Below are 27468 nucleotides of genomic sequence, written 5' to 3'. Positions count from 1 at the left end.
ATCTGTCTGAGGATGATAAGTTGTACTGAAATTTAGTCGTGTGCCCATGGATGTTTGTAAACTCTTCCAGAACTTGGAAGTGAATGTAGGGTCCTGATCTGACACGATCAACCTAGGAGCCCCATGGAGGCGCACTATCTCTCTCACATGGATATCTGCATACTGGTCAACAGTATAAGTAGTCCTCACTGGTAGAAAGTGAGCTGACTTGGTATAGCGATCCACTATCACCCAAATGGAATCATGCTGACCAATTGTCATGGGCAAGCCCACCACAAAGTCCATTGTGATGTCTTCCCACTTCCACTCTGGGATATCCAGAGGCTGAAATAACCCTGCCGGCCTCTGATGCTCAGCCTTGACCTGCTGACATGTCAAGCACTTAGCCACATACTCTACTACATCTCTCTTCATCCCTGGCCACCAGTACAATGATCTCACATCCTGATACATCTTCGTGGTGCCTGGATGCAAAGAGTAAGGTGTAGTATGAGATTCATCCAGAATCTACCGCCTCAATGCAGTGTCTAACGGAACACATATCCGTCCCTTATATCTCAACAACCCCAAATCAGACACTGTATAATCCCTGGATGCTCCAGCCAAGACATCCTCTCTAATCTTGATCAGCTGTGGATCACTCAACTGACCCTCTTTGATCCTCTCTAGCAGCGTAGACTGCAGCGTAATATTGGCCAACTGGCCCACCAGTAACTCTATACCAGCTCTGGTCATGTCATCAGCTAACTCTTTGGCTATTAGCCTAATACCATGAATCTGTCCCGGACCCTTCTGGCTTAAAGCATCAGCTACCACGTTGGCTTTCCCTGGGTGATACAGAATCTCACAATCATAATCTTTTACTAATTCCAGCCAACGCCTTTGCCTCATATTCAAATCCTTCTGAGTGAAGAAGTACTTCAGGCTCTTGTGGTCTGTATAAATCTCACACTTATCTCCATAGAGATAGTGCCTCCATATCTTTAAAGCAAAAACCACCGCTGCCAACTCTAAGTCATGAGTAGGATACCTCTTCTCGTACTCCTTCAGCTGACGAGAAGCATAAAACACAGCCCAAACCCTGATGAGAAGCATCACAGTATATCACAAACTTCTCCTGGTCTGTTGGAAGACTCAGAACTGGAGCTGTAATCAACCTCTGTTTCAACTCCTGGAAGCTGTTCTCACACCTATCTGACCACACAAACTTCTGACCTTTGAGTGTCAGCTCAGTCAACGAGGTAGTAATATTTGAGAACCCTTCCACAAAACGCATGTAATACCCTGCCAATCCAAGGAAACTTCTAACCTCAAAAGCATTCTTTGGCCTTGGCCAATCTCTAACCGCTTCAATCTTTGATGGATCTACTTTAATCCCCTCCTTACTGACTATATGCTCAAGAAAGGACACCTGAGACAACCAGAATTCACACTTCTTGAACTTTGCAAACAATCTGTGTTCTCTCAATCTCTGCAGAACCAACCTCAGATGCTGCTCATGCTCTAATTCAACCTGAGAATATACCAGAATATCATCGATGAAGACGATCACAAATTGGTCCAAATAATCCTTGAACACTCTGTTCATCATATCCATGAAAGCAGCAGGGGCATTAGTCAACCCAAATGACATAACTAAAAACTCATAATGCCCATACCTGGTGCGAAAAGCGGTCTTCGGTATGTCTCCCTCCTTAACCCTCAACTGATGATAACCAGAACGAAGGTCGATCTTAGAGAATACCGTCTTACCCTGCAATTGATCAAACAGATCATCTATCCTTGGCAAAGGATACCGGTTCTTAATTGTCAACTTATTCAGTTCTCTGTAATCTATACACATCCTCAGAGAACCATCTTTCTTTTTCACAAACAGAACTGGCGCACCCCAAGGCGAAAAGCTAGGTCTGATAAAAGCCAAATCCAACAGTTCTTACAACTGTACCTTTAATTCTTTCAACCCAGCTGGGGCCATTCTGTATGGTGCTCTAGACACTGGCTCCATCCCTGGGGCCAGTTCTATAACGAACTCAATCTCTCTGTGTGGTGGCAACCCTGGCAAATCCTCTGGAAACACATCCAGAAATTCACACACAAGTCTAGTATCCTCTGGTCTCACTGGCACGACCTGGGTGATATCAACCACACTGGCTAAGAATCCAATGCAACCTCCTTGCAATAAATCCCTAGCCCTCAATGCAGAAATCATAGGAGTACGGGGTCCATGCATTGCACCAACAAATACAAAAGGATCTTCACCTTCAGGCTCAAAGGTGACCATCTTCCTTCTGCAGTCAATGGTTGCCCCATACTTGGCCAACCGGTCCATACCCAGTATCATATCGAAGTCAGTCATAACCAACTCTATAAGATCCACTGACAACTCTCTGCCCTCCACAATCACTGGCAAAGACCTGACCCACCTCCTGGATACAACCAATTCCCCAGTGGGTAACAGAGTACCAAACCCCACAGCATAGAAATCACAAGGTCTACACAACCTATCAATAACACTACTAGCAACAAAGGAGTTTGTAGCACCAGAATTAATCAACACATTATAAGCAGTTCCTGCACTAAGAAGCTGACCAGTAACAACTGAGGGGGAAGCCTCAGCTTCTGCCTGAGTCAATGCAAACACTCGCGCTGGGGCCGAGCTGTCTGCCTTCCTGGGCTCTTCCTTTCTTGCCTTAGGGCAATCCTTTTTTAGATGACCCACTGCTCCACAAGAGAAGCAGGCCCTTGCCTTACACTCTCCCAAGTGATGCCTCTTGCATCTAGGACACTCGCACTACTACAAAAAAGGCCTTTCTCTGCGGTTTTTTTACTCAATACACTGCGGTTTTCGAGAGTATTGAAAAGCGCAGTGTATTCGACCGCAGAGAAAAGTGATACGCAAACCGCGGAGAAAAGCTACACTTTTCTCTGCGGTTGTAGAAAGCCAACCGCGGAGAAAAGAGAGCTTTCTCTGCGGTTCTAGTAAGCAAACCGCGGAGAAAAGAGAGCTTTCTCTGCGGTTTTCTTACTAGAACCGCAGAGAAAGCTCTCTTTTCTCCGCGGTTGGCTTTCTACAACCGCAGAGAAAAGGGCTTTCTCAATAAAAAAAAAATATTTAATTTCGGTTGATAACCGAGCATTTTTAATAAAAAAAAATTAATTTTCAATTTTAATAAATAATTATTTTCAATAGTATAACTAATTTGTTAAATTATTATATATACATTTCATATCTAATACAAAATAAATGGCTAGTAATGAATTAAAGACTTTAATCATTCTAACCAATATAAGTTAGCACTTTAATCTTACATACATACAAAAATTTAGTTTTCATAAACAAATGGCATTAATCTAGCTAACCAATCACTTTGTAGTGGTAGTAGATCCTCTTTGACATTGAATTGCTTTTTGTCAAACCACTGCAAAATTGAAAAGTTAATATAGATTAGATAATTAAATACAATATCTATTTTTTCTTACGCAAAAAAGAGTTTAAAATATAACATACTTTCTTCTTGATAACTTCTGCTGGATTCGGTGCATTTACAAGATCATAAATGTATCTTAGTACATAATAACCACATTCATGACTTTCAGGTTGTTTTGGACAAGAACCTCTCACCAATTTTGTAAATGTGCCGATGTATTCATTTTCCAAACATTGTGCGTATGCTCTACAAAAATTAAAATTAATTAAATACATATTATGCTCTCAACTTTTAAAAATTAATAATGCATACATTACAAATGAAGAACTTACTTTTCCATAACCTCCGTAATTATTGGTGGAGATTTATGATTTTTTAAAGGGTCCAAAATTATGGTCATCCCCCGCATCATCACGAGCACCAACATCCAATGTCGACTAAAATAATAATAAAATATGATTATTATAAAATTAAAATTCAACCATAGTAGTGATAATGTTTAAGTAGTTCGTTCTTACTCAACAATCCAAGGAATGAAATATATTTGGCCTCGTCTATCCATAGTCATCATCCATTTGGCTATAAGATCCACCGTATAGTTTTTACTTTCATCATTGCCAATAGAAAGATGTTCGGTGTCAAAAAATTTATATAATTGTCGTGAATTTGGGTGCATGCTTTCCCAAATGCATCTGTAGAGAATCAATCATTCATATTACATTTTCAATTAATAAATTAATATCGTCAAAAAAAAATTGGGCAGAGTTTCCTCTGTTTCTATAGCATATCCAAAATTATTAGAACCTATAAATTCAATTCAGACAAAGCATACAACAAACAACATGCATGTTCTCAACCATAAGCCACCGCAGCACACAAAATTCGCAGAACCTACTTCACTAAGACACACATGTTCTCAACCTTCTGTTATCTCCGCAGCACACAATTTCATCTCAGAACTTACTTCACTACGGATGAATATCTAATATATTCAAACTCCTCTAATAGTTTGTAATGACATAACGGATTGATACATACCTCATACCAAACAGCATAGCTGAGGATCCAATATTATCCATGGAGGCTGCTTGATAAACGTCTTCCGAAGTGATGAAGATAGCCTCGCGTTCTCCTATAAACTCCGGGTCAACGGGAACTTGTACAACCCCATCTATTCCTTTATTGGAATAATACTCCTTCACTATGAATTTTAGACTCATATCAATTTTGTCGCATTGGTTATCTGTTAACCAATTTGAAGGTTCTGGTTGAGTTATTTCAGCGGGGATGACTACGTGAGATCCAACTGATGATAAATGTGGGCTTCGAGATAGGGATTTGTGATTAGATGAAGATGGACCCTACATAATAGCATTAAACATATCAGTATAGTGTACCCATTTAAAAATAAAATTTAAATATCTAAGCAAATAATTTTATACCTGACAAGCCACAATTAAATTTTTAGGCCAAGGCAAGAATGTGTCTCGTGCGTCCCCAACATATCGTACGTTACCAAAGGGAATAGGGATCTCAGCTTCTTCTTGTAAGACATCTATAAGCCAAACCCTCGCAACTGAATCATCAAGTACATTTCCATGGACGGTAATTTGGCTACCCATGTTTGGTACAATGAGTACACCTTTAGCCACCACATTGTCAATATTATCAGAACACAAATAAACTTCATAGGTCGGTGGTGGCGGAGACTCATAAATTGATGATCCATCATCTTCATCAAAAGGATAGTCTTCGGTTTGATGAAAATGATCATCTGCGTTGGGGGCAGGTCGATAGACTTCTTTCTTAAAACCGTCATATGCCTCAACACCATTTTCATACAAATCTTTCAAATCATCAATTAATGGTGCCAAATAAACATCTATATCGTGTCCCGGTTGTTTTGGGCCTGAAATCATTAACGTGAGCATCAAAAACTTTCTTCTCATCACTAACCACGGAGGAAGATTGTACATAACAAGGAAGACAGGCCACGAACTATGCCTACTACTTAGAGATTTATGTGGATTTACACCATCGGCAGCTAGACCTAGACGAAGATGTCTTGCTTCAGTTTTAAATTCTGGATTTAAGTTATTAACTTTTTTCCAAGCCTGCGAATCTGCAGGATGTCGAAGTTTACCATCTTTCACTCGCCTAGTCTCATGCCATATTAAGTTTTCAGAGTATTCTGCACTTCGATATAATCGCTTTAGCCGCGGAATTAAGGGCTAGTACCACATCACTTTTTGAGGAATAAGTTTCCTGATCTCCTTACTCTTGTTAGGTTTGTAGCGGGGTGAATCACATTCTGGGCAAGTGTCCATGTCTGCATACTCTTTACGATATAACACACAATCATTCGGACATGCATGGATCTTCTCATACTTCAAGCCTATGCAATTTAAAGTTTTCTTCACTTCATACGTAGACTCAGGGAAGCAATTATCTAACGGCAAAATCTCTTTAAAAGCAGCTAAAAATTGACTAAAACATTTATCACTAACTCCATTTTCTGCTTTTATGTTGTAAAATTTTACCATCGTTGGTAATCTTTGTTTCAGACAACCATTGAATAATGGTTTATCTGCATCTCTAACCAATTTATCAAATTTTGAAGGATCATCAACAAACTCTTCTTGTGCTTCATCGAGCAATTCCATAGGATGATCGTCAAAATCACTATAACCCAAATCATCAACCCCTCGCCTCCCGAATGGATATGGATTATTATTTTTCAAAGATTCCCCATGCCAATACCATGTACGATAACTTGTATCAAATCCCCGACAAAATACATGATTTTTTATCATGGTAATATTTCCTTTTGTTCCATTACCACAATCTATACATGGACAATGAATTCTTTCCGGATCACTACAATTTGTTTGGCAAAATTCTAAAAATTGGTTGAATCCGTCTTGAAATTGTTGTGTTTCTCTATTCTCAAGAATCCATGACTTATCCATAATGATAATATCTACCTAATTCCTAAGTTGATAATGAAAAGAAAATTAGTATAGTAATACTCTAAAATTATGTTCAATTATTAAATTATAAAATGAAATGGACAGAGTTTCATTTATTTCTATGACATATCCAAAATTCATATGTATTTAAAATTTCAACAAAAATAAAAACATTATTATTATATATAGTAACTTATAAAACATGTTCAACTAATATCATCAAAAAAAAAATTGGGCAGAGTTTCCTCTGTATTTATAGCATCTCCCAAGTTATCTACCTATAAATTCACATCAAACAAAACATATAACAAACAACATGCATGTTCTCAACCATAAGTCACCGCAGCACACAGAAAATTCACAGATCCTACTTCACTAAGGCACACATGTTCTTAACCTTCTGTTATCTCCGCAGCACACAATTTTATCTCAGAACCTACTTCACTATGGATGAATATCTAATATATTCAAACTCCTCTAACAATAGTTTGTAAATATAAAAAAAAAAAAAAAAATTAAGTAGTAATTACTACTTACCTTAAAAATTAATATTCACCAATTTCAACCTCGAACAAATATTTCAACCTTGAGTGGGAGCTCACACTCAAACAAATATTTCCTACAATAAAAAGTTAAGCATTAGTAAATATATGGTAATTGAATTTATCCTAAAATAATATAATCAACAAAAATATACTTTAAAAAAATCATTACCTAAATAATATACAAAATTATGCAAGAGCACTAATTTTTAATATAAAAAATTATGTAAACAACATTATTCTAATAAAATAATACAAAAATACCCTAAACCGAAATATACATTAAAGAAATCAAGTTTTAGTGATCAATACACGTTTTAAACAATAAAAATGTCCTCCAATCCTATATAAAATTTCAAAAATATTACAAAAAATAACCATATGATCATACATAGAAACCACCATTAAACCCACACAATATTTCTTCATTTTTACCCTAAAACTTCAAAATAACTCAAGATTAACTATATATACATGATTTCAAGCATTAATATGCAAAGAAATGGAAAAAAAACAAAAATAAATAGCCAATGTGGGTACCGTGGTTGGATTCGGCGTGGGGAGTGAGCTCTCGGCCGTGACCTTCAACAAAGAAGAAGATGGGAAAAATGAGTGGGAAAAATAGGTTTTTGGGGTTTAGTGGGTGGAGACCACCTTTCTCCGCGGTTTTATACCCAAAACCGCAGAGAAATGTCCACTTTTCTCTGCGGTTTTATACCCAAAACCGCGGAGAAAAGTGTCCCGTTCAAACCTTTCACTGCGTTTTTTTAAAAACCGCAATAAAACAGGGCGCGGACATTAAATATACATTTTTTGACTCTTTCAAACCTTTTCACTGCGCTTTTTATTTATTGTTTAAAAAAAACCGCAGAGAAAGGCTATATTTGTAGTAGTGTCGGGATAAGACTTCCAGGCATCATTACCACCTGGACGACCCACAGAAATACCACGGGGCCGTCTATCAGGACCTGGAACTGGGAAGGTATCAGGAACCTTCCTCTTCTGATCACTGGGGCCAACACCCCTACCAGAACCCACAAATGGAGGACCTGGCCTCCTGAAATCCCTTCTAGCTCCATTGTCACGCCAGATCTTAATCTTTGCAGTTTCAGCTGTAAGTGCCTTCTCCACCACCTGTGCATAAGTAGTCACTCCTGCCACAGTGGTGATGCGTACATCTCGGGCTAACCTAGGCTGTAGCCCCTGTAAGAAATGTTCTCTCCTGGTCCCATCAGTGGGTACCAACTCCTTGGCAAACTTTGCCAAACGGTCAAACATTAAGGCATACTCGGTTACTGATAAGCTTCCTTGAAGTAGCCTCATAAATTCATCAGCTTTCGCCGCTCTAATGGCGTCATTATAATACTTTTCATTAAACAAGGTCTGAAATTCCTCCCAGCTCAGGAGATTAACATCCTTGGTCTGTCCACGCGATAAGCATGATTAGGCTGCAGCTCAGCTCGCTAATCAGCCCGTGGGAAAATCAGGGCGTACAAACAGTAATAAAAAAAAACTCTAGAAAGAGACAATCTTAATTTATAAATGAATAAAAAGAAAAAAAACCAGTTACCTATTTATGTAAGTGCTTTAAGAAACTCAGATTTTGTGCAATGAGTTTCATTGTATTTGATGGTGATCAATTACATCATGATGCTTATTACAATATACACACACAACATCATATGATAAGTTGTACTGTATAGAACACATAATTGTTTTGCACAAATATACCAATGGCACTCCAAGGGCATGTTAAAATCATATAGAAATTGTTTCTCCTCTAAACTACTTATAAAATAGCTCAAAGCTTAATACCATAAATATGAGATGGTGAGGGACTATATTTTAGTCACATAAAATAGACTCTTTTTAATAGAATCGTGAATCCAACAATAACTCCAAGCAAACTTCATAGATTTTAGAATCTTTTTAAAGGATTATAAGGACAAAAGTTATGATTACTAAGTTTTCAGTGTTACATAAAGAAACTGCTATATATTATATTACATTCAAAAGAATAAATATGTAACAACCAAACATATATGATAAAAGAAAACCCTGCAAACACTTTCCCACTTTCCTGAAGAAGCTTTTGCCTCCATTATAGATCCAACAAGCAATCGATATATTTTTCAAAAAGCATGCACTAAAGACTAAAAGAAATGTGCATGGTTCTAATATTAAGATTATAGGATAAAACTTGGGACTTTCATCAAACATGTGCTATGCAAGAAAATTGTAGAACATGAATAAATTGCTATAATGATATAATCATACAACATAATCAGACTGAGCAAAGCACAACATCAATTAACAGAAATATACTACATGAAAATTTAACAAAAAAATAGGTTACAAAAAAAAACATATTACATGAAAATTAAAACATAGTAAAATACACATCTTTCACTGAAAATAGAAGAAAAAGAAACATGTCACCATCTATAGAAAATCGGACAGCATATCCCATAATTTACTAGCCTAGCTAGCTGTCACATTCAACACCAACATGTCAAACAAATCAAACAGCACACAGGTTTTTATCCATATATCACCGCAGCACACAAAATTCTCAAAACCTACTTCACTAAGACATGCAAGTTCTCAATCTTCCGTTATCACCGCAGCACACAGAATTCTCAGAACCTGCTTTACTACGGATGAATATATAAGATATTCAAACTCCACTAATGTAATACAATTATCATTCAAAATTGTAAAATATTGAAAATTAAAAAAAAAATCAAATACAACATACCTGTTGCAATTAACAACCGATCCAATGCTTTAAGACCAATCAAAATATTAACCTAAATATTATTATTAACATTGTAAAAAATAAAAAAGTTAGATGTATGTTCCATATCATGTTATTACCCCAAGTCATGTTATTTAAAATTCTATAATCAACTTAATTATTAATTAGACGGTCAAATGTTAAGATTATAGGAAAAAATTCCATGAAAATCCACATGCTAGAAAGCTTGTTAAATAGGCCACTAAATCATATTATAAAAATCATATCTACCAATGAAATTGTATACATTTAAGTTATTTGCAATATCAAGAAAATAATAAGATTTCTAACATACATTCTCAAATAAAACTCATTCACTATAATGCTACTAAGAGTTCTCTCAATTTCTCTGTCATCATTGTTTTCTTAATTAATAGAAGGAAAAAATTCGTTTGGAAATAAATAAAATGACAAGTCAATCTATATATATGAACTAAGCAGTTATACTATGGTCAGTCTCAGTAGTGATCGAGATACATACTAATTCATTAGCTACACAATTTTTAATACTTACACATATATACATAATCTACTTGAATATATCTTAGTCTTGCTACTACTATATAATCTAGAGCAGCAAACATTAAACAACTAGCAAAGTAATTATATATTACATTTTATTATACTACTAAAAAAACAAAAGAAGGTTATGAATGTGAGTCTTTATTAAGCCACTTTAGTAGTACCTGTATAGGTAGTGAAAAGCAAAAAGTTAGGGAACCATTTTTTTATTTTTCAAAAAGATTATATAAAAGTAATTTTTAACATATATTATATATATATATTTAATTTTTGGGTGATGCTTTGTCCTACTCCACTAACTCATCACTGATTCTTACTACTTAAATATAATACAATTAAACAAAAAAAACATATGAGCATTTAAATTAAAAAATCATACACACGAAACAACCTCTTAAAGATCGTCTTCACCACATCTGGGAAATTGGGTGGAAAAGGAGCACATGGAAAGAAAAACCTGAGTTAAGATTATGAAGAAGAAGAAAAAAAAAAGAGTTTCAAGCTTTCAACTAGATACTTTACTAACCCAATCTTTGAGGGAATATTGACTCATCATCTAGCGAACTTCAATCCAATCCATTAAGTACTCAACATATTTTGGAGCAGAGACCTTTATTGGTTCTTTTGTGGTAACCCCATTAGCCCACTTATACGAGTATCTGCCAAGAATGAAAACAGACAAGGAATAATGATCTATTCGAGTTCTAAACACAATACAACCAAAAGAATCTACTTGGTTGAGTACTCACACTGGTCTAGCATTCATGACTGGACAACTAGTTGGAGTGCAGAATTCAGTGAGAGTACCATAGAGGATGTTCACTTGGTTAAAAAAGTCCACAACTACAGTATAAACAACAAACGGACTAAGTTGAAAAAACCAACACACGAATAGTTCTTTTAATCTTATTCTACTAAACAGGAATAAAATCTTACTGTTCACAGCTAGCCATTCATTACAATCTTCACCAGGAGGAAGCCTTATGACTTCCTTTAAATTCCCATTGCCCAAAGTTGTTTCAATGTGCTATCAACTATATCACTTTCACCAGCAATATATATATATATATATCATATTTACATATAACAACAGAGAGATACCATGGGAGAGATGTGAGTTACCGTGAGTGTAAGAAGGAGAGAGAGAGAGAGATCAAACCCAGCTGTTCCCAAAGCCCCCACAACGTCCGTAGATCCCCATCTCCGCCATTGAGCCCGCATCTGAAGTGAGGAAGACCACGAGCCCAGACCTTCGTTGCAAAAGTGGAAAAATCAACATGTTCTTGACCTCTTTCATAGCGTTTACCTGGTACAAAGACAGAATCCTTATTAATGCAATGGTTAATTATAACAAGAGTCAATCAGGGAAATATAACACAAATAAAGTTGCAGAAGAAACATGCACACCTCCTCTAATGCTTTATTTTAGAGCTCAAGAAAAGCAAACACAAATAAACTGCTGCATAAAGAAGGGGCCGAGCCAACCAAGCAGTGAGAATGCAAAGAATGCAACTAGTTCACCACATAGTAACTTATTGGTAGATCAACCTTCAAGTAACAATCTTCAAGTCCATTACACAGCTTCCAAGGTAAAAAGCCCAACAAAACATGATCTAGCATGAGTGTTGAAACACTGATAAACGATCATATTCGAGCTAACCAAGATGTAAAAATTAAAATCCATTTCAAACTCAAAGACTGTTATCCCAACTACATGAGATTTTACTATTTTATAGATCAGTGTCATAAATTAACACAAAAATAATAATGAATACAACTGCCCAATTCTTTCTTTCAGTATATTAATGAATCAACTAAAATATATTTTCTTTGTCAACATTCACTAGTGTCTTTTCTCTGTATGTCAATTACAGAACTAGTTCTAGTTCCAGACATTCAAATATTAGAAATAATAACAGTTATATGCAAAACAAAATATGCCGTAACTTCATACGTTAGTTGTACTTAGAGTTAAGGAGAGCATACATACCTATATTGACTGCAAACAAGGAACGAGTGGCACATGATTTATGGTTTTCACAATGATACATTTTTGCACCTCTTCCCCGTACCCTTGATCAAACAAGAGGCTCAGGGTAGTCGGAATCTCGCCGGAAAGTGCAAGAGGCGGAAGACTTCGGATCATTGGTTGACAGCCCTGGGTAGTGCGTACAGTGGTGAACTCGCTGGGGTCGACGTTTCGAGGGCCGACGGTTCGATTGGGCTGGCGTGTGTACGGCTCCGACGATGGCCGTTCGGGCCTGGCAGAAGCAACACAGTAGTGAGAGAGAGAGAAAGAGGGCTTCGGGGAAGATAGAGGGAAAAGAGGGAAAGAGTTATGTTTCAGATTTTTTTTATCCAAAAATTTTATTATTTATTTAATTAAAAAAATCTAATATCTAATATATAAATTATTTTTTAGTTAACACAATTTTTTTTTTTATTTAAATAAAAAACATCTTGTGTGTGACTGAAATAAATCCTCAAATGTGTATTTTGACCCTATATTCTCAAAATAATGAGTGTTTTTATGCTCTTTTACTTAACAATTTTAAGGACTTGTTTTGAGAGTTCTTTAATACTATTTTAGGACTCACAAAGCGAGTCTTTAAAAGTCATCATTCCTAATTTTCCAGCCCAGGTGTTTTGCGAGTCCTTAAAGAGTATTAAAGACTCCCAAAGCAAGTCCTTAAAATTGTTAAGTAAAACATTAATTTTTTAGCCCAGATTTTTTTAGGACTCGCATTTTTTTTAGGACACTCATTGCGAGTCCTAAATTGTGTTTTTTTAGGACTCTCAATGAGTGTCCTAAAAACTCCATAAATATTTTTAAGGACTTGCATTTATGTGTGTGTCCAAAAAAGTAACCCGTAAAGGGTATTTTGTAGTAGTGTCACTTTAAGCGTAGAGTCGAAGGGGATCGGTCTAGGCTCGGGGTCCGGATCTGGGTAGATGGTAACCCTTAGTTTTTTCCTTTTTTTTTTCTTCGACCTCGTCTATTTGACGTCGAAAGTGATCTCGAATGTCCTCTTGCTCACACCTCAGGTCGTGCTTCCGAATCAAGCGCTGGTTTCGAGTGAAAGGAGACTCCGGGCTCAGAGCTACTGGTGAATAAGGAATTGCAAGCTTTGACCCCCACCACTTTCCCGAGTTCTGCGACATCTAACAAGAATGCAAAAGGGTGAGGGCCAAGCGGACAAGAAATAATGAAAAAACTAAAGGACCTAAGCTCGAATGATCGAGGCTACAAGGAAAACATGATCCAAAGGACGAGGCCAGTTTCAGAGCGTGTATTCCACCGAAAGGAAGGAAAGGCGGGCTTGCTATTAGAGATCCCGATATTTCAGGGAAAAAAGTTGGCGGTTACTCAAAATGTGATATTTTTGGGAAACGTGCATTTTACAAAACCCTAATTTTGTACCTAATATCTTGGTGTACAAGATATGTCGTCTGAAATTCAAAAATTCAGTGAAGGACCATATTTGGGTCTTTTACACATGATTTGGGTCTGGAACCCATGATGTTGGAACTTAAGTCTAATATTTATCAGCAGAAACATTCTAGTGTGCGAAATTAGTGAGTGAACCAACATTGCAACAATATAAATGTGCATGAAAACAATGCATATACACGGGCATACGAAGCTATGAACAAAGACTTACACCGTGCAGTCGGCGAAAACAGAGAGGTTGATGACCGAATAAGAGGTTGCAAAGACGATCTCACGGAATCAAAGAGGCCAACGTTGCTTTGTCTTCTCGGCTTGGAGAACTTGCAAAATCTAGGCGAAGGAGTTCTGGTTTTTTCTCTCTGAAAACTTGAACGTGAAAATAAAATGGAGAAGATGAATGGGGATATATTTATAGACCCATGGGAATGTTAAAAGTCGAACTAATCTAGGCCATTGGCCAGATTCCGTATCAGATCCGACGGCCAGGGAAAAATGAAATGATATTACCATAAAGTTGGCAGACAAACGAACGTAGGCTGGGTTCCAAGGCACTCAAGTACTTTGATTGGCTAATACCCGACTGACCCATGACCACACTCGAGTGTATTTGATAGTACAGTTCCCAATGGGAGTAGTTCAAAAGTTTCCTTCTAATAGGATTCGAACAAATACTTTTGAGGGGGCAAACTGTTACACCCAGATTTCGAGACCATAAATTATGACCTCGAAAACGGGACTCGTCTAGTATAAGCTCGAAATATATGAAATACATTTTATGGTCCTGTCATAAAACCTCCGAAGTAAAATGGCAATCTCGAAGACGTGTAGCCTCAGGATTCTTTCTAGGCTCGAAATGACATGACATCGGGATACATCCGTTATTGAGTGCCTTCAGATTGAGCAGCCTGAGCTTAGGAAGTGCAAGCTCGAGTACGATAGCCTCGACAATATTTATCTTCTTCGAGCAGGTCTTGGAGTACAATGGCAAGTTCGTAACAAGTCCGTAATTCTTGACAGTCACGATGCCGATCGCTGACCTTGAAGATCTGATGAGTCACCTGAGATAACCCGTTGTATGTGTGAACATATTTATTGTTGTAAAATCCCAATATTAAAGGGATATTATTTAGTTTATTATTCATTCTCGGGTCTTCATGGGACGTTTCCTTATATATAGAAGATATAACATTTAATGCCAGTATTTAAATTGATATACATAATATCTTCCCGAAATATGTGGGAACGAATCCTGTAACCTTCCCTATAAATAGAGAAGGAATGACCACTTGTAAGGGACCAATTTTTTTGAGATCTTGAGAGAAAACTCTGGGTAATTCATCCTTAAAGAATTTCTAGAAAACTCTAAGTCTTAATAATACAGACTCGTGGACTAGGCAGATTTAACTGTTGAACCACGTAAAAATCTTCTTGTTCCTCTTTACTATTCGTTCGCACCGTAGTTTATATTGTTTAATTGCTCTGCGATTTAAGTTGACGAAAAACGGCGTCAACATTTAATATTACATTAAACATATAATATATAATTGTCACTCCAAAATTCAAAAAACTAGAACAAACATAAACTTAAAAAAAAAAATTATTTAATTAAAATATGATATTTATTTGAAATTTATATGACATTAATATAAATTTAATAAAAATAATTGATAAATTCTATAAATAAAACTAAGCAAACATACATATTACACGTTGCTTGTATCTAGTTTATATAAATAGATCTCACTTTTGAAATTTTTAGTTTTAACAGAATATTTTAAATATTTAATAAAATTTTAATTAAATGAATATTTCTCTTCAGATAGTTTATATTTGAATATCACAAATTTGTACTATTACGTCAATAAGAAAATATAAATTTATAGAGAAAGAGAAAGGCTGTGCTAACATTGATGGGTAAAAGAAAAGCTTTATAAATGGGCCCATTGAACTTTATGAAGAGCGTTGAGCTCATTAAATATACACCTAATAACTGTCGTAACACGTGAAATTTGGCTATGGTATGAGTTGGGTAAATCCTATCATCAATATACAAGTTTACATAAATATCATAACGTTAGAACGTCGAAAATTGTGCATAGTAAAAAGTATGCGGTTCTATTTCAAAATCAATTGGTGATGAGTGGAGTAACTCTTACTTTTATAAATTGTTGAATATACCCATACACTTTCCATGTGGGATATTTTCTCTAACACAAAAAAATAAGGGTTTATACATTTTTGGATCTTGTGTTTTGTCTCATTACCTGTTTGAACCTTATGTTTTGACAAATTACTTTTTGGACCCTATGTTTTTAAAATGGTTAAAATAGAACTCTAAACTTGATTTTGGTCAATGTTTTCTCAACTAAAATCACAAATAATTTACCAAACTAATAATTCAGAACAAAAATAAAATCATTCTGTTTAAAAACTGTATTGTTATATTCAATTTTTTCTTCATCAAAATTGAGTTTATGGTTCTATTTTAACAATTTTATAAAATATAGGGTCTAAAAAATAATTTGTCAAAACACAGGGTCCGAATAGGTAATTGACAAAACACAGTGTCCAAAAAAGTATAATCCCTAAAAATAAACATAGTTTCTAATCGAAAAAAAATAATTATACAAATTATGGTAAGTTTTGAAAAAAAAAGGTTTAAATTATGGTAATTGTATAGAATATAAAATATAGATTACCATAATCATAAATACACAAAACTCTCACTCATTCTCTTCCTCACGATATCTCTCTCTATTTTCTTCTTTCTTCCTCTCTCCTCCCCCATTTGGTTCTCCCATCTCAGTCATTCGCTGGCGATGCTACCTCTGCCCTGCCCCGCCCCTGACGACGATGACGCACCTCCGCCCCTACCCTGACGACGACGTAGCTCTGCCCCTCTGGTTCTTCTTGTTGTTGTTTCTTGCTGTTGTTATTGTTGTTGTTGTTGTTTCTTCTTCTAGTTGTAACCAGTTACAATAACAATTAATTTAGATTTGTGTGTTTAGATCTGATTTTTTTCACACCTAACTAAATAACTAGGTATCATGGTGAATGGTTCTTTTTTTATTTTAGATATGAATCTGTAACCAGTTACGATTATAATCAGTTTAATTTTTTTTTTTGTGAATCTATTTGTTTCCAAGACTTTCAAAGTAATCGGTTACCATCGCAATTATTATTTTTTTCATTTCTATTTTGTTTTTCAGACCTAGTTGTAACCAGTTATCTTCACGATCAATTTAATTGATTCTTTTCATATCAGTTTTTTTTTTCTTTTCAAATCTCACTAAGTAACCAACTACAATTCAATTGATATTTTGATAATGGTACATTACTAAAAAAATCAAAATTATTTTTATAATTACTACAAAACTACTTAAAAAAATAAATTGATTTTTGTAGTTATAACCAGTTACCACACATCACTAAAAAAATTGATAGTGGTACAAGATTACTATCACAAAAAAAATCAAAATTATTTTGATAGTGGTAATAACTAGTTACTATAAATAAAATGTTGATTGAAGAACATAAAAATGTAAGAAAATAAGAAGAAATGAGAATAAAAAGTATGGTGATGAAGGTCATAAAATATAAAATATGGTATATAAATAAAATTTTACAAATATATAGGAAAAAAACTCATAAAAATGTAAACAAAAAAAATATGCCATAAAAAAATTAAGAAGAAAAAACTATTATATTTTTCAAATTTTAAGAATAAATCTTATATTTGATGTAATTTTCTCTAATCAATATTAACAAAAAATATTCAAGAAAAAAGCTAACAAATAAATAAAATACTATAGCTTATATCAAGCCATACGTACATGACCAATCAACAAATTCTAAAATCTAAAAACATTAAATAAATCAACCTTAATTTAATATACAGAAATTGGAGTGCAGCTGTTCTTATTTATTGCACACTTTAAATATGGTAGTTGGTTGTGTGAAACACGAGGACAACAAACCTTCGGCATGAGATCATCATATGGCGTCGGAAGGGTGCAGTGAGGGAAAAAAATCTGCTGTCCCAATTTCTTATCTCCTCTATGTCCCACAAATTAGTTTAAGACACCTCATTTATTTATTTAATATATATTTAAATTATTTACAACTTTCTCTTTTTCCAATTATATTAATACTATAAATAGATGATGTGTCTTACAATAATTGGTGGGACATGGAGAAGATAGGAAATTGGGGACAGCAGATTTTTTTCCGCAGTGATGGGCGTTGGCTAAGGGTCCCAAAATTATTAATTTACTATACGTACACATGCAAAATAATATGCAAAAGGATAATTTTTTTTTATAGGAGTTTCACTTTAAGCCCTATTGGTGGGGCTCTCAATGTTTCTCGACCCGTGAGCAGTTTTCGGCGCAATTTTTTTTATAATCGTGTATATTGTAGCTATTTAGAATATTCTGCAAATTTTCAAAAAATTTCGAATAGTTTACAGTTTCAAAAACTAGATTCAAACATGTTGTTTCCACGCGCATAAAAAAAATTAGTCACGCGTGCAACAACATGTTTGAACTTAGTTTTCGATACTGTAAACTATTCGAAATTTTCCCCTATAGAAGAATTCCCTTATATATATTTATAGGATATTTCTCCCGTGCATCCCTCAAAAAAGGCGAACCAGTGCACCATTTTTCTTAGTTTTTGCTCGAAAAATATTTTTGACGCAATTTTTTTTTGAGTGTTTTCGGTACTGTAAACTATTCAGAATTTTTAAATTTTTTATGTCGTAAATATAACAAACACCAGCATAAAAATATTAGAAAAATAATACTGTGGCTTATATTTTTTAGAACAAAAATTGACTAAGAATTTAAAATAGAATTGTTAGCATTACTAAAAATAAAAATACAACTCACTTATCTTTTGCACGGCAAAGCAAACTCCTCACTCAACTTAATGAGACGAACCATATAGGTATTTAACATCATTGAAATTACTATAATACCCTCACGACACTTTATTCTCTTCATTTACATCTATTCAAACCAGATAAAATGCAAATCATTTCTTCCCAAACTTTCAAAATCACATCACAAAAAAATTAATCTAGATCCATGCTATGATCACACAAAATCAAACTCAAATAGGTACACTGTACAAAATCCTAAATGTAAAAAACTAAAAAGTATTCAAACCCATATATTTTTTAATCAAGATGGGTCAAGACATATTTGGAATTAAGATAAAAAAATGTGTTAAATGTAAATATTTCTATAAAAGGACTTGCTTAAATTTAGGGACACTTTTATACATAGTAAATCTCTTTAATCTTGTAAACATTTCTTAGACTTAATAAACTTAGTTGAATCAAGTTTATCTTATCTTGAGTTTGAATTTACTTATTCAACAAAAGTGTTAAATAGATTTAGGTCACTACCAATAGTCGAGGTCGACTCACTATAATTTCTCTTGTTTTATTTATAATTATTCAGTTTCTCAAATCTATTTGTCACTTATTTCCACTTCAGCCTTATTTTTTGAGGTTTTATTTAATTGATTTTTTGTGTTTGCTGGTAGAGAGTCGGGAAAAATATAAATTGTATATATTAGCAATATATTTACATGTTTGTTTTTTTTCTTCTGATATTTTGTGGTATGGGTGATATTAAGTTCGTTGGAGCTGCTTGGAAAGAAAAAAGACATAGAAGTTCTAATCAAATATTGAGTTCAAAATAATCAAGAAAATAAAGACCTATAATGTTAGCTTTTCTTTTTGTATTATTTATTTTAATATTGCTAATTGCATAAGATGAAAGAAAGTAAGAAATAAATAGTTTCTCATATTGTTCATATAAAATAATGATAAAAAATTGATACAGTAAAAATCTAGAAAAATTAATGATAGCATTGAAGATGGATAGAAGGGTTGGCTGAAGATAGGGTTTTAGATTTAAGTTTTATTTGTTTTTAATTATCAAACCAATTTTACTTATTTTGTATTTTTAATTGAATAATATTTTATTTTATATATTTTAAATTAAATAATTTACAAAACCAATGGTATTTTAGTCATATTGAACAAATATTTGGCCAAAATCTTGTCAAAGTTACTACTTTGATCTATTTTATAAAATACAAGATCTGAAATACCATTTAACAAAACATAGAAGCCGATCGAGTATTCAGACAAAACACAGGGGCCAAACTGATATTATTCTTTATTATTATAAAGACAACATAAGACATGTTTATATTGCCTAAGTATATATATTATTTAAGAAATAAAAATATATTTGATTTTATATGTATAAGTCAATCCCTTGTATATATATATATATAATTTTTAGAACTTTTTTAAAAAAAAAAGTTATATGGTTAAATAATTTATTAATTAAGTTTATCATATATAAATATAAATTATTAATTTTAAATACAAAATAAATATACAATCAAATTATAAATAACCCTATAAAAATAATATAAATATTTAAAACTATATATAAAGCGTTGTACCAAAAATATAAAAAAAATGTATACAAGTTTTGTTCGAAAATAAAAATTATAAAAGATGCCTATAAATTGAGAGAAATATATAATCTGAAAAAAAAAATTAGACTAGTGTTTTACAAAAGAGTTAATAGCACACTTGAGGACAAATATAACATACATGCATTCCTAGTATATATATTATGTACCTACCATCTTGGGCCAATTTGATTATAGAGAAAACAGCCTCATAGGTGTGGGCTTTTCGTACGGCCGCACCACGGAAAATTTCAAAAATTATATATGAAATTCAAAAGGTTAAATATTCTTTTTTTTTAGTAAATTAAAAATTCCTTCCTCTTCTATTTAGGAGTGTGTAAAAATTATCCAATCCAATTAGAACCGACCGATCCAATTACAACAGAGTGCCAAAAATTAGATATCCAATTATGATTGGATCAGATCGGATCAGATCAGATTCTGAAGATCTAAATTGGATCGGATCGGTTGTTGGATAATTCATGCAAAAATCTAATAAAACTGAACCGATCTAATTGTATATATGTATTTTAAAATATAATTATTTATTTATTTAGGATTATGCTCATAATTTATGTTGTATTTGTATGGTGTTGTATCATTTTGAATAAATTAGTCTTTCTATTTATAATATTATGAATTATTTAAACAAATTAAGCTAAATAAATGTTCAAAATTATTAGATGGATCTAATCTCATCAAATACATAACCAAGGGGACGCATCCAATGGATAAAACCGATCTAATCCAATAGATAATTAGATCAGATCGGATCGGTTGAGACAAATTAATTGGATTGGATCGGTTGTAAATATTCAACATCCAATGGATAATTGGATCGGATCAGTTGACACAAGTTAATTGGATTAGATCGGTTGTAAAAATTTAATATGGAATAGATAATTGGATCGGATCGGATAGGTCTAAAAACATTGATCATCCCTACTTCTCCTCTCTTTGTCTCTCTCTCTAAATTTATCTTTCCTACCAAAGAAAGAGTTTTCTCACTCCTTGATCATCTATCAATTATTTTTTCTACCAAACAAAAAGTAAGAGTGACGTCACTAAGCATATTTTGAGTTACGTCACTAAATATTATGTAATAATGGTGCCTGTGGTGGAAATCTTCCAAACCAGATAATCGTACATTAATTTGTAGGGTCTTATTATAGAGGACGCTAATTATTGCGTTTGAGTCTTCTATTTTTATTCTATCTCTCTTCCAATAATTAAGCTAGTGAAAGAGAGTTAATTAAAAAGAAGGAAAGAAAAAAAAATAAAGGTATATCGTTTATATATATAAGCTATAGATTCCTAAATGAGTGCATATATTTCAGATCCACACCGGCACAGAAGTGAGTGTTCTTCAAGATAATTCTCTCGCTATATTATATTTAAATATATACAATTTTATAAATTCTTCTTTTCGTAAATTTTACCATTATTATTGCAGTTTATATATTGAGTTCTAATTATGAACAATTTTGAAGGCAAGGCTTTGGTAGCATTGAGGTAAGCATATATATATATATATATATTTTTTTTTTTTCTTCAAAGTGTGCTAATTATTAAAACACAGTTAAGTCAATAAGGATCTTTTGAATGTGTTTCTATTGTAAACTTTTAATTATAGGAGTGATTATTCGAAGCAGTATAATAATTCCAACAACTCTGAAGATTATCATGATCATGGAAGACAAGAACATTCACTAAACCAGATACTGAATCCATGGGTAACAGACCGTCTAAGATGGAATAAAATATTCTTGGCTTCATGTGTAATCGGAGTCTGCGTCGATCCATTGTTCCTCTACATTCCAATTGTGAACGATGACCGAAAATGTCTCGACAGAGACCACAATATAAAGATCATATCTCTTGTTTTGCGATCTGTTACCGATTTCTCTTATGTTTTACACTTGATTTTTCGGCTTCAGTCTGCACGAACCATGTCCAAGGCACTTGGTCAATCCATTTTCACAAAGTTTCCATGGTCTTATCTTTTAATAGATCTTTTAGCCATTATTCCACTCCCTCAGGTACGTAACACTAAACATATTTTTTAGGTGTAAATTGATGACTTATTGTGTGTATTAACTAATAATAAAAGAGTTATTGTACGTATATAGGTGGTAGTTTTATTGTACTTCTCCAAGATTACAGGATCAAGTTCTTTGAGAGCAAGAAAGTTCATCAACTTACTACTTCTTCTCCAATACGTGCCTCGAATTCTTCGTGTGTATTTATCAGCCAAAGCGTTAGGAAGAGTTTTTGACTCACTGACTCAACGTGTATGGGTCAGAGGCGCCTTCTTTTTTTCCCTCTACATTATTTTTGGTCATGTAAGTATCAACTTATTATATAAATAAATAATTATTACTTTTCATACAATATTAATATATACATGTATCATCGATCATTAGGTGTTTGGAGCCTTTTGGTACTTCTATTCAATTTTTCGTGAGACAGCTTGCTGGCACCATGCCTGTAGAGAATATGGACCAAAAGAATGTATACCTGGTCCTTTCGACTGTAGTCTTGGCACTCTTCCCATTAAGAATTTGACAAAACTCAATCAGCACTGCCCAGTTGATCCGCCAAATCCAGAAATCTTCAAATTTGGAATATTTTCTGAAGCTATTGAGTCTCGTATAGTCGGCAAAACTGATTTTCCCAAAAAATTCTTTCGCAGTTTTTGGTGGGGTTTAAGAAATTTGAGGTTTGGACATATAAATAAATATATGCCTACTTATATTATATAATCTTTTAAAATAATAATAAAAAGATATGAAACTTCTAATCTTCATATCTTATACTTTGCCCTTTTTTTTGTAGTTCTTTTGGTCAAAACCTGGATACAACTAGCAATGTACAAGAAAACATGTTCGCCATTACTATTTCTACCTTGGGTTTACTTTTATTTTTATATCTTATTGGAAATGTGCAGGTATGTACCTCGTTTTTTTTCTTCATAATATATGTATATATTTATACATACACTACCACTGTTCATTGTTAATATCTCATGTTAGCCTATTTGGAAAGTATATATATGAACACATATGCATCCAAATAATTATTATATTGCTATAGGACACATATATATTGATGTTACATGTACATTATATACATACAAATATATATATATATATTATTTATGGTTTAAGGCGTTAGAGGTACTGCTATTCTTTACCATTTTTCATGATATAATACTCTTGTGGTGTATATATTTACAGACATACATGCAGTTGGAAACCACAAAATCAGAAGAGACAAGAAGAAAGTTAAGTATCAAGCAACCAGAAATAGATTATTTTCTATCAAACCATGACCTTCCACAGGATAAAAAGAAAGCCATCGAGAGATACCTAACCCGAACAATTAGAGAAGACAAAGATTTTGATGTCAAACATCTCTTTTCTCTACTTGGAGAGCATGCTCATCACATTGAGGTAAGTAAAAAAAATACTAGCTATAGTTAATTACTCATAACACATATGGCAGTTTATTAGATTTAATAAGGATGAATCACATATTTTACTACTTATTATTCATTTTGGATCAGACAATTGCAGCTTCGGTAACCAAAATATTGGACGTGAAAAAAAAAAAAGTGATGAACAGTACAAGTGAAAAAAAGGCAGACTTGTGGCTGTCAAAAAATGAAATTCCTGAGGATCTAAAGCGAATTATTAAGAAATACATTGGAATGAGATTGCAAGATGGAAAAGATGTGGACATCGACCATATTTTGCATATTCTTCCTTTGTCACAGGCAATGCTACTTAAGAAACACATGTGTTTCCCTATGTTAAAAAAAGTAAGTTATCTTTTATAGTATATATTGTTGAAATATTGAACTTGATTTATTATGGTTAGTTTCTAGAATTTTCTTGAATTTAGAAAAACACAAATAGAGATATAGTCCCACCATTTTGTATTAAGCCAAAAACACAAATTGAGTTCTATAAAATAACATCTTCTATTATAATATTATCTCCCATATTAATCTTAATTTTCAACAAAGTTTTGAAGATATCTCCCAAATTCATCTTAGTTTTCAACATATATATGTCATTATTAAGTTTGATCTTTAATTTGAGCTATAACATAGTATTATTATTTGATTGGTTGATTATATGATTAATTATAGGTTCCATTATTTCAAAATAAGGATGAACATGTTTACGAAACATTATGCAAATATCTGAAACCAGTCACATATTCAGAGAAAAGTTATATCATTCGAAAAGGAGAGCCACTTGATATGATTCTCTTCATCACACAAGGTGTTGTGTGGGCATTTGGAAATGATACTACTCCCATGAGTCGACTTCAAAAAGGTGATTTCTATGGAAATGAACTCATAGAATGGCGATTAAAGTCAACATCCATGGATGAGTTTCCTATTTCGGTAGCTAATCTTAAATCCCACACCAATGTTGAAGCCCTTGCTCTTATGGCCAATGACTTGGAACATGTACTCTTCAATTGCTGGTTCAAGTTCTCCCCCTCCTGGTCATCTCTGCCTGAGGGCTTGAAGCCTTTTGCAGTTGGCTTTCTACAACAACTAATGTTGCGACAGGTTCGAAGGAGAAGGAAAAAAGTTAAGGAATCTCAGTCAGGAGAGGTATCAGTGAACATGCTTTGACAAGTTTACTAGCAACTGTTGTACTAAAGTTTGTTTTGGTTGTTCGTTGTCAATTGTTTGCAGCAATGTTTATTAATCATAATCATGTAGTTTTTATTAGTATATTAATGAAGTTGTAATAAAAAGCATCTTAATCTTTGCCAAGATTCTTAGAGGCTTTACTCATGTTTCTCTCTAGATAATTTCTGCTGTGAAATATTATAACATGCCCTGAGCAACACAAGTTTCTATGAGTATGAACGTTTCACAAGCTCTTCCAATATACATAAATGATGGTTGATGTATACTATAATCATCATATTCTTGTCTCATATATGAATATTAACATTTATAAGATTATGGGTTACTTGTTATTTTTTTTTTAATTTGAATAAAGTAATAGAGAGATGAATTTAAAAATGATTGGAGAAAGAAGATCATAATTGATTGTATAATTTTGATGGGTATAACATTGAGTATAACTTGATATTATATGTCAATTGTTCGATGTGATATAATTTTCACTACTACAAAACTGAAAGGATTTTCACATCCTCCAAGTACGGGTCATAATATTTGGGGTTATGAAAAACACCCACACTTTTTATGTCCTACGAAAAGGGACATGAAAAACATTTCACGTCCCACATAGATTTTATAAAACATTTTTTATTATAACTGATTTTAATTAATAAATAAAATTATTAATATTAGTAATTAATTATTTATTTATTAATTTAATAATTAATTATTTAATAATATTATTAACTATTGATTTATAAATATTATTAAATAATTATTTATATAAAATAATAAAACATGTATATGTTATTAATTATGTTTAGAAATATAGAGCGTTGAGTTTATAGAAGGAAGAGATGAGAAGTGTGTTGTTTCAAAAAGATGTGGGAATTTTTTTGTAATGTGGGACATGAATGCCTTTTTTTTTTTTTATTCTAGGGACTTTTACCTCCCACACCCCTTTCATGTCCTACACAGTTAGACTTAATAATAATTTATTTATAGGGAAGTGTGCCCCAGTGATGTTGTAGTTACTTATCTGAATAGAATGCATGCATGAGTATAATTATTACTGCTAGACATGTTTTTTATGATTTTGTTATATGTCATTAACTGCTTATGAGCATGTTTAAGTAATTTTGCTAAGTCTTGGCTCATGGGGGCTATGTGGTGTAGGTAAGGGGAAAAAGAAGCTGGACCAGCAATGAGTTGGAGAACTTTAGTGGCGACGTGTACATATGCAGCTGCTCGACCACCACGGTTGAAGTTTCATAGAGGAACTAGGGTCAAACCCTAGTCAAACCCTATTTTGCCGCTTAGGTCGGCTGGTTGTAACTTTTGAAATGTAATTAGCCGTTTAAATGTTATTTTGGGATCCCATGTATGAACGTAAACATTTTAATGAAACGGTTATCCCTTTTGACCAAAAATTTTAACCTTAAACTGTTAACCACGTTTGGTTACACGTTTATGACCAAATGACTCGTTTAGAGAGTCTAACACTGTTTAAAATACACAATATAACAGTTTTGGCTATCCAGGGCATTACATAGGCAGTGTATTTTTTTAGTGAAAATTATCGTGGGCAACTCGTCGCCATCCGCACCTAAAATTGAAAAAAAAAAAAAAAACGCAGCTACTCTCTTCCCCAAATCTCTAATCCCCTCCCATTTTCCCCAAATCTCTAAATCTAAACCTATTATATTCAAATCTCTACCATTTTCCCCAAATCAAAACCTCTCTCTCTCCACCACACCACCACCACCACCACCACCACCATTGGGTTCGTCGGACCACGACGACGACGGGGACAGGGAGCTAATCAGACCACCACCACCACCGGAGGAGATCGTAGAAGGTAATTTTTTTCTATTCCCGTTATATATATATTTTATTTATTTATCTTTAAATATATATATTGTGTGTGCAGTGTATATATATTTTTATATATAAATAAATATTTTATTTATATTTTTTATAGGTATATACATATTGTGTGTATATATTTATATTTATAAATAATGTATACAATGTGTGTGCCGATTGTATATATATTTATATATATTATTTTTTTTATAAATATATATATATGTAATGTGTGTGTGCCAAGTGTATATATATTTGTATATGTATTTTTAAGTTTTTATCTATTTAATTTTTTTTTTTGTAATTATGTATATTATGTTTGTGTAGAAATTGAAGGAATATCTCTTGCAAATTTTGTGAGTATGGTGTCTCTAATTTTGTGGTGTTACACCTAGATTTCGAGAATGGAAATCTTGATCTCGAAACTCAGGCTTGTAAAGTATAAGCTCGAAATAAGCACATGCATCATGTGATCCACAAGTCAGCGACAGTTTCGCTGTAAGTGACAACCTCGCGAGCTTGAGCATTATGTGGCCTCGAAGTGTTCTGAGCTTATAAGTTAGGCTCGCAACTCACAATGGCAAGGGTTCAACACTTGTATAAACTTCTTGATTCATTTCCTGCCCTCAGATAAGATGGTCCGAGTTCGAGAGCTGTAAGCTCGAAGGGGATTTCTTCGTCAATGGTTACTTGTTAGAGCATAGGCGAACTAAGATGGCGAGTTCTTAATAGGAAAACAGTCTT

The 27468-nt window shown here is 33.4% G+C and overlaps 2 protein-coding genes and 1 pseudogene across 4 annotated transcripts; 1 reads left to right on the top strand and 2 right to left on the bottom strand.

Moving 5' to 3' along the window:
- Positions 1-3255: 3255 nt before the first annotated feature.
- On the bottom strand, positions 3256-5404 carry LOC133834303 (uncharacterized). The gene is made up of 6 exons (XM_062263875.1): positions 4871-5404; positions 4467-4789; positions 3947-4120; positions 3761-3865; positions 3509-3674; positions 3256-3419 (listed from the first exon to the last, which is right to left on the bottom strand). Exons 1-6 carry the CDS (start codon positions 5402-5404, stop codon positions 3324-3326), a joined length of 1398 nt encoding a protein of 465 aa, XP_062119859.1. The 3' UTR covers positions 3256-3323.
- Positions 5405-10593: 5189 nt separating this feature from the next.
- LOC133778768 (MOB kinase activator-like 1A) lies at positions 10594-12404 on the bottom strand (annotated as a pseudogene).
- Positions 12405-21445: 9041 nt separating this feature from the next.
- Positions 21446-25108, top strand: LOC133834302 (cyclic nucleotide-gated ion channel 1-like). Of its 3 annotated transcripts, XM_062263873.1 has the most exons (9): positions 21446-21562; positions 21661-21719; positions 21841-22246; positions 22337-22549; positions 22631-22926; positions 23043-23154; positions 23444-23659; positions 23773-24027; positions 24361-25108. In XM_062263873.1, exons 2-9 carry the CDS (start codon positions 21682-21684, stop codon positions 24856-24858), a joined length of 2034 nt encoding a protein of 677 aa, XP_062119857.1. In that variant the 5' UTR covers positions 21446-21562; positions 21661-21681; the 3' UTR covers positions 24859-25108. The 3 variants fall into 3 exon arrangements, with proteins under 3 accessions (XP_062119857.1, XP_062119858.1, XP_062119856.1); XM_062263874.1 differs by having other exon boundaries at positions 21531-21719; positions 24437-24740; XM_062263872.1 differs by having other exon boundaries at positions 21532-21719.
- Positions 25109-27468: the final 2360 nt, after the last annotated feature.

Source organism: Humulus lupulus, chromosome 5, assembly GCF_963169125.1.
Source record: "Humulus lupulus chromosome 5, drHumLupu1.1, whole genome shotgun sequence".
Taxonomy (NCBI): domain Eukaryota; kingdom Viridiplantae; phylum Streptophyta; class Magnoliopsida; order Rosales; family Cannabaceae; genus Humulus; species Humulus lupulus.
Note: the sequence above shows the minus strand (reverse complement) of the source record. Positions and strands in the feature narration are given on the sequence as shown.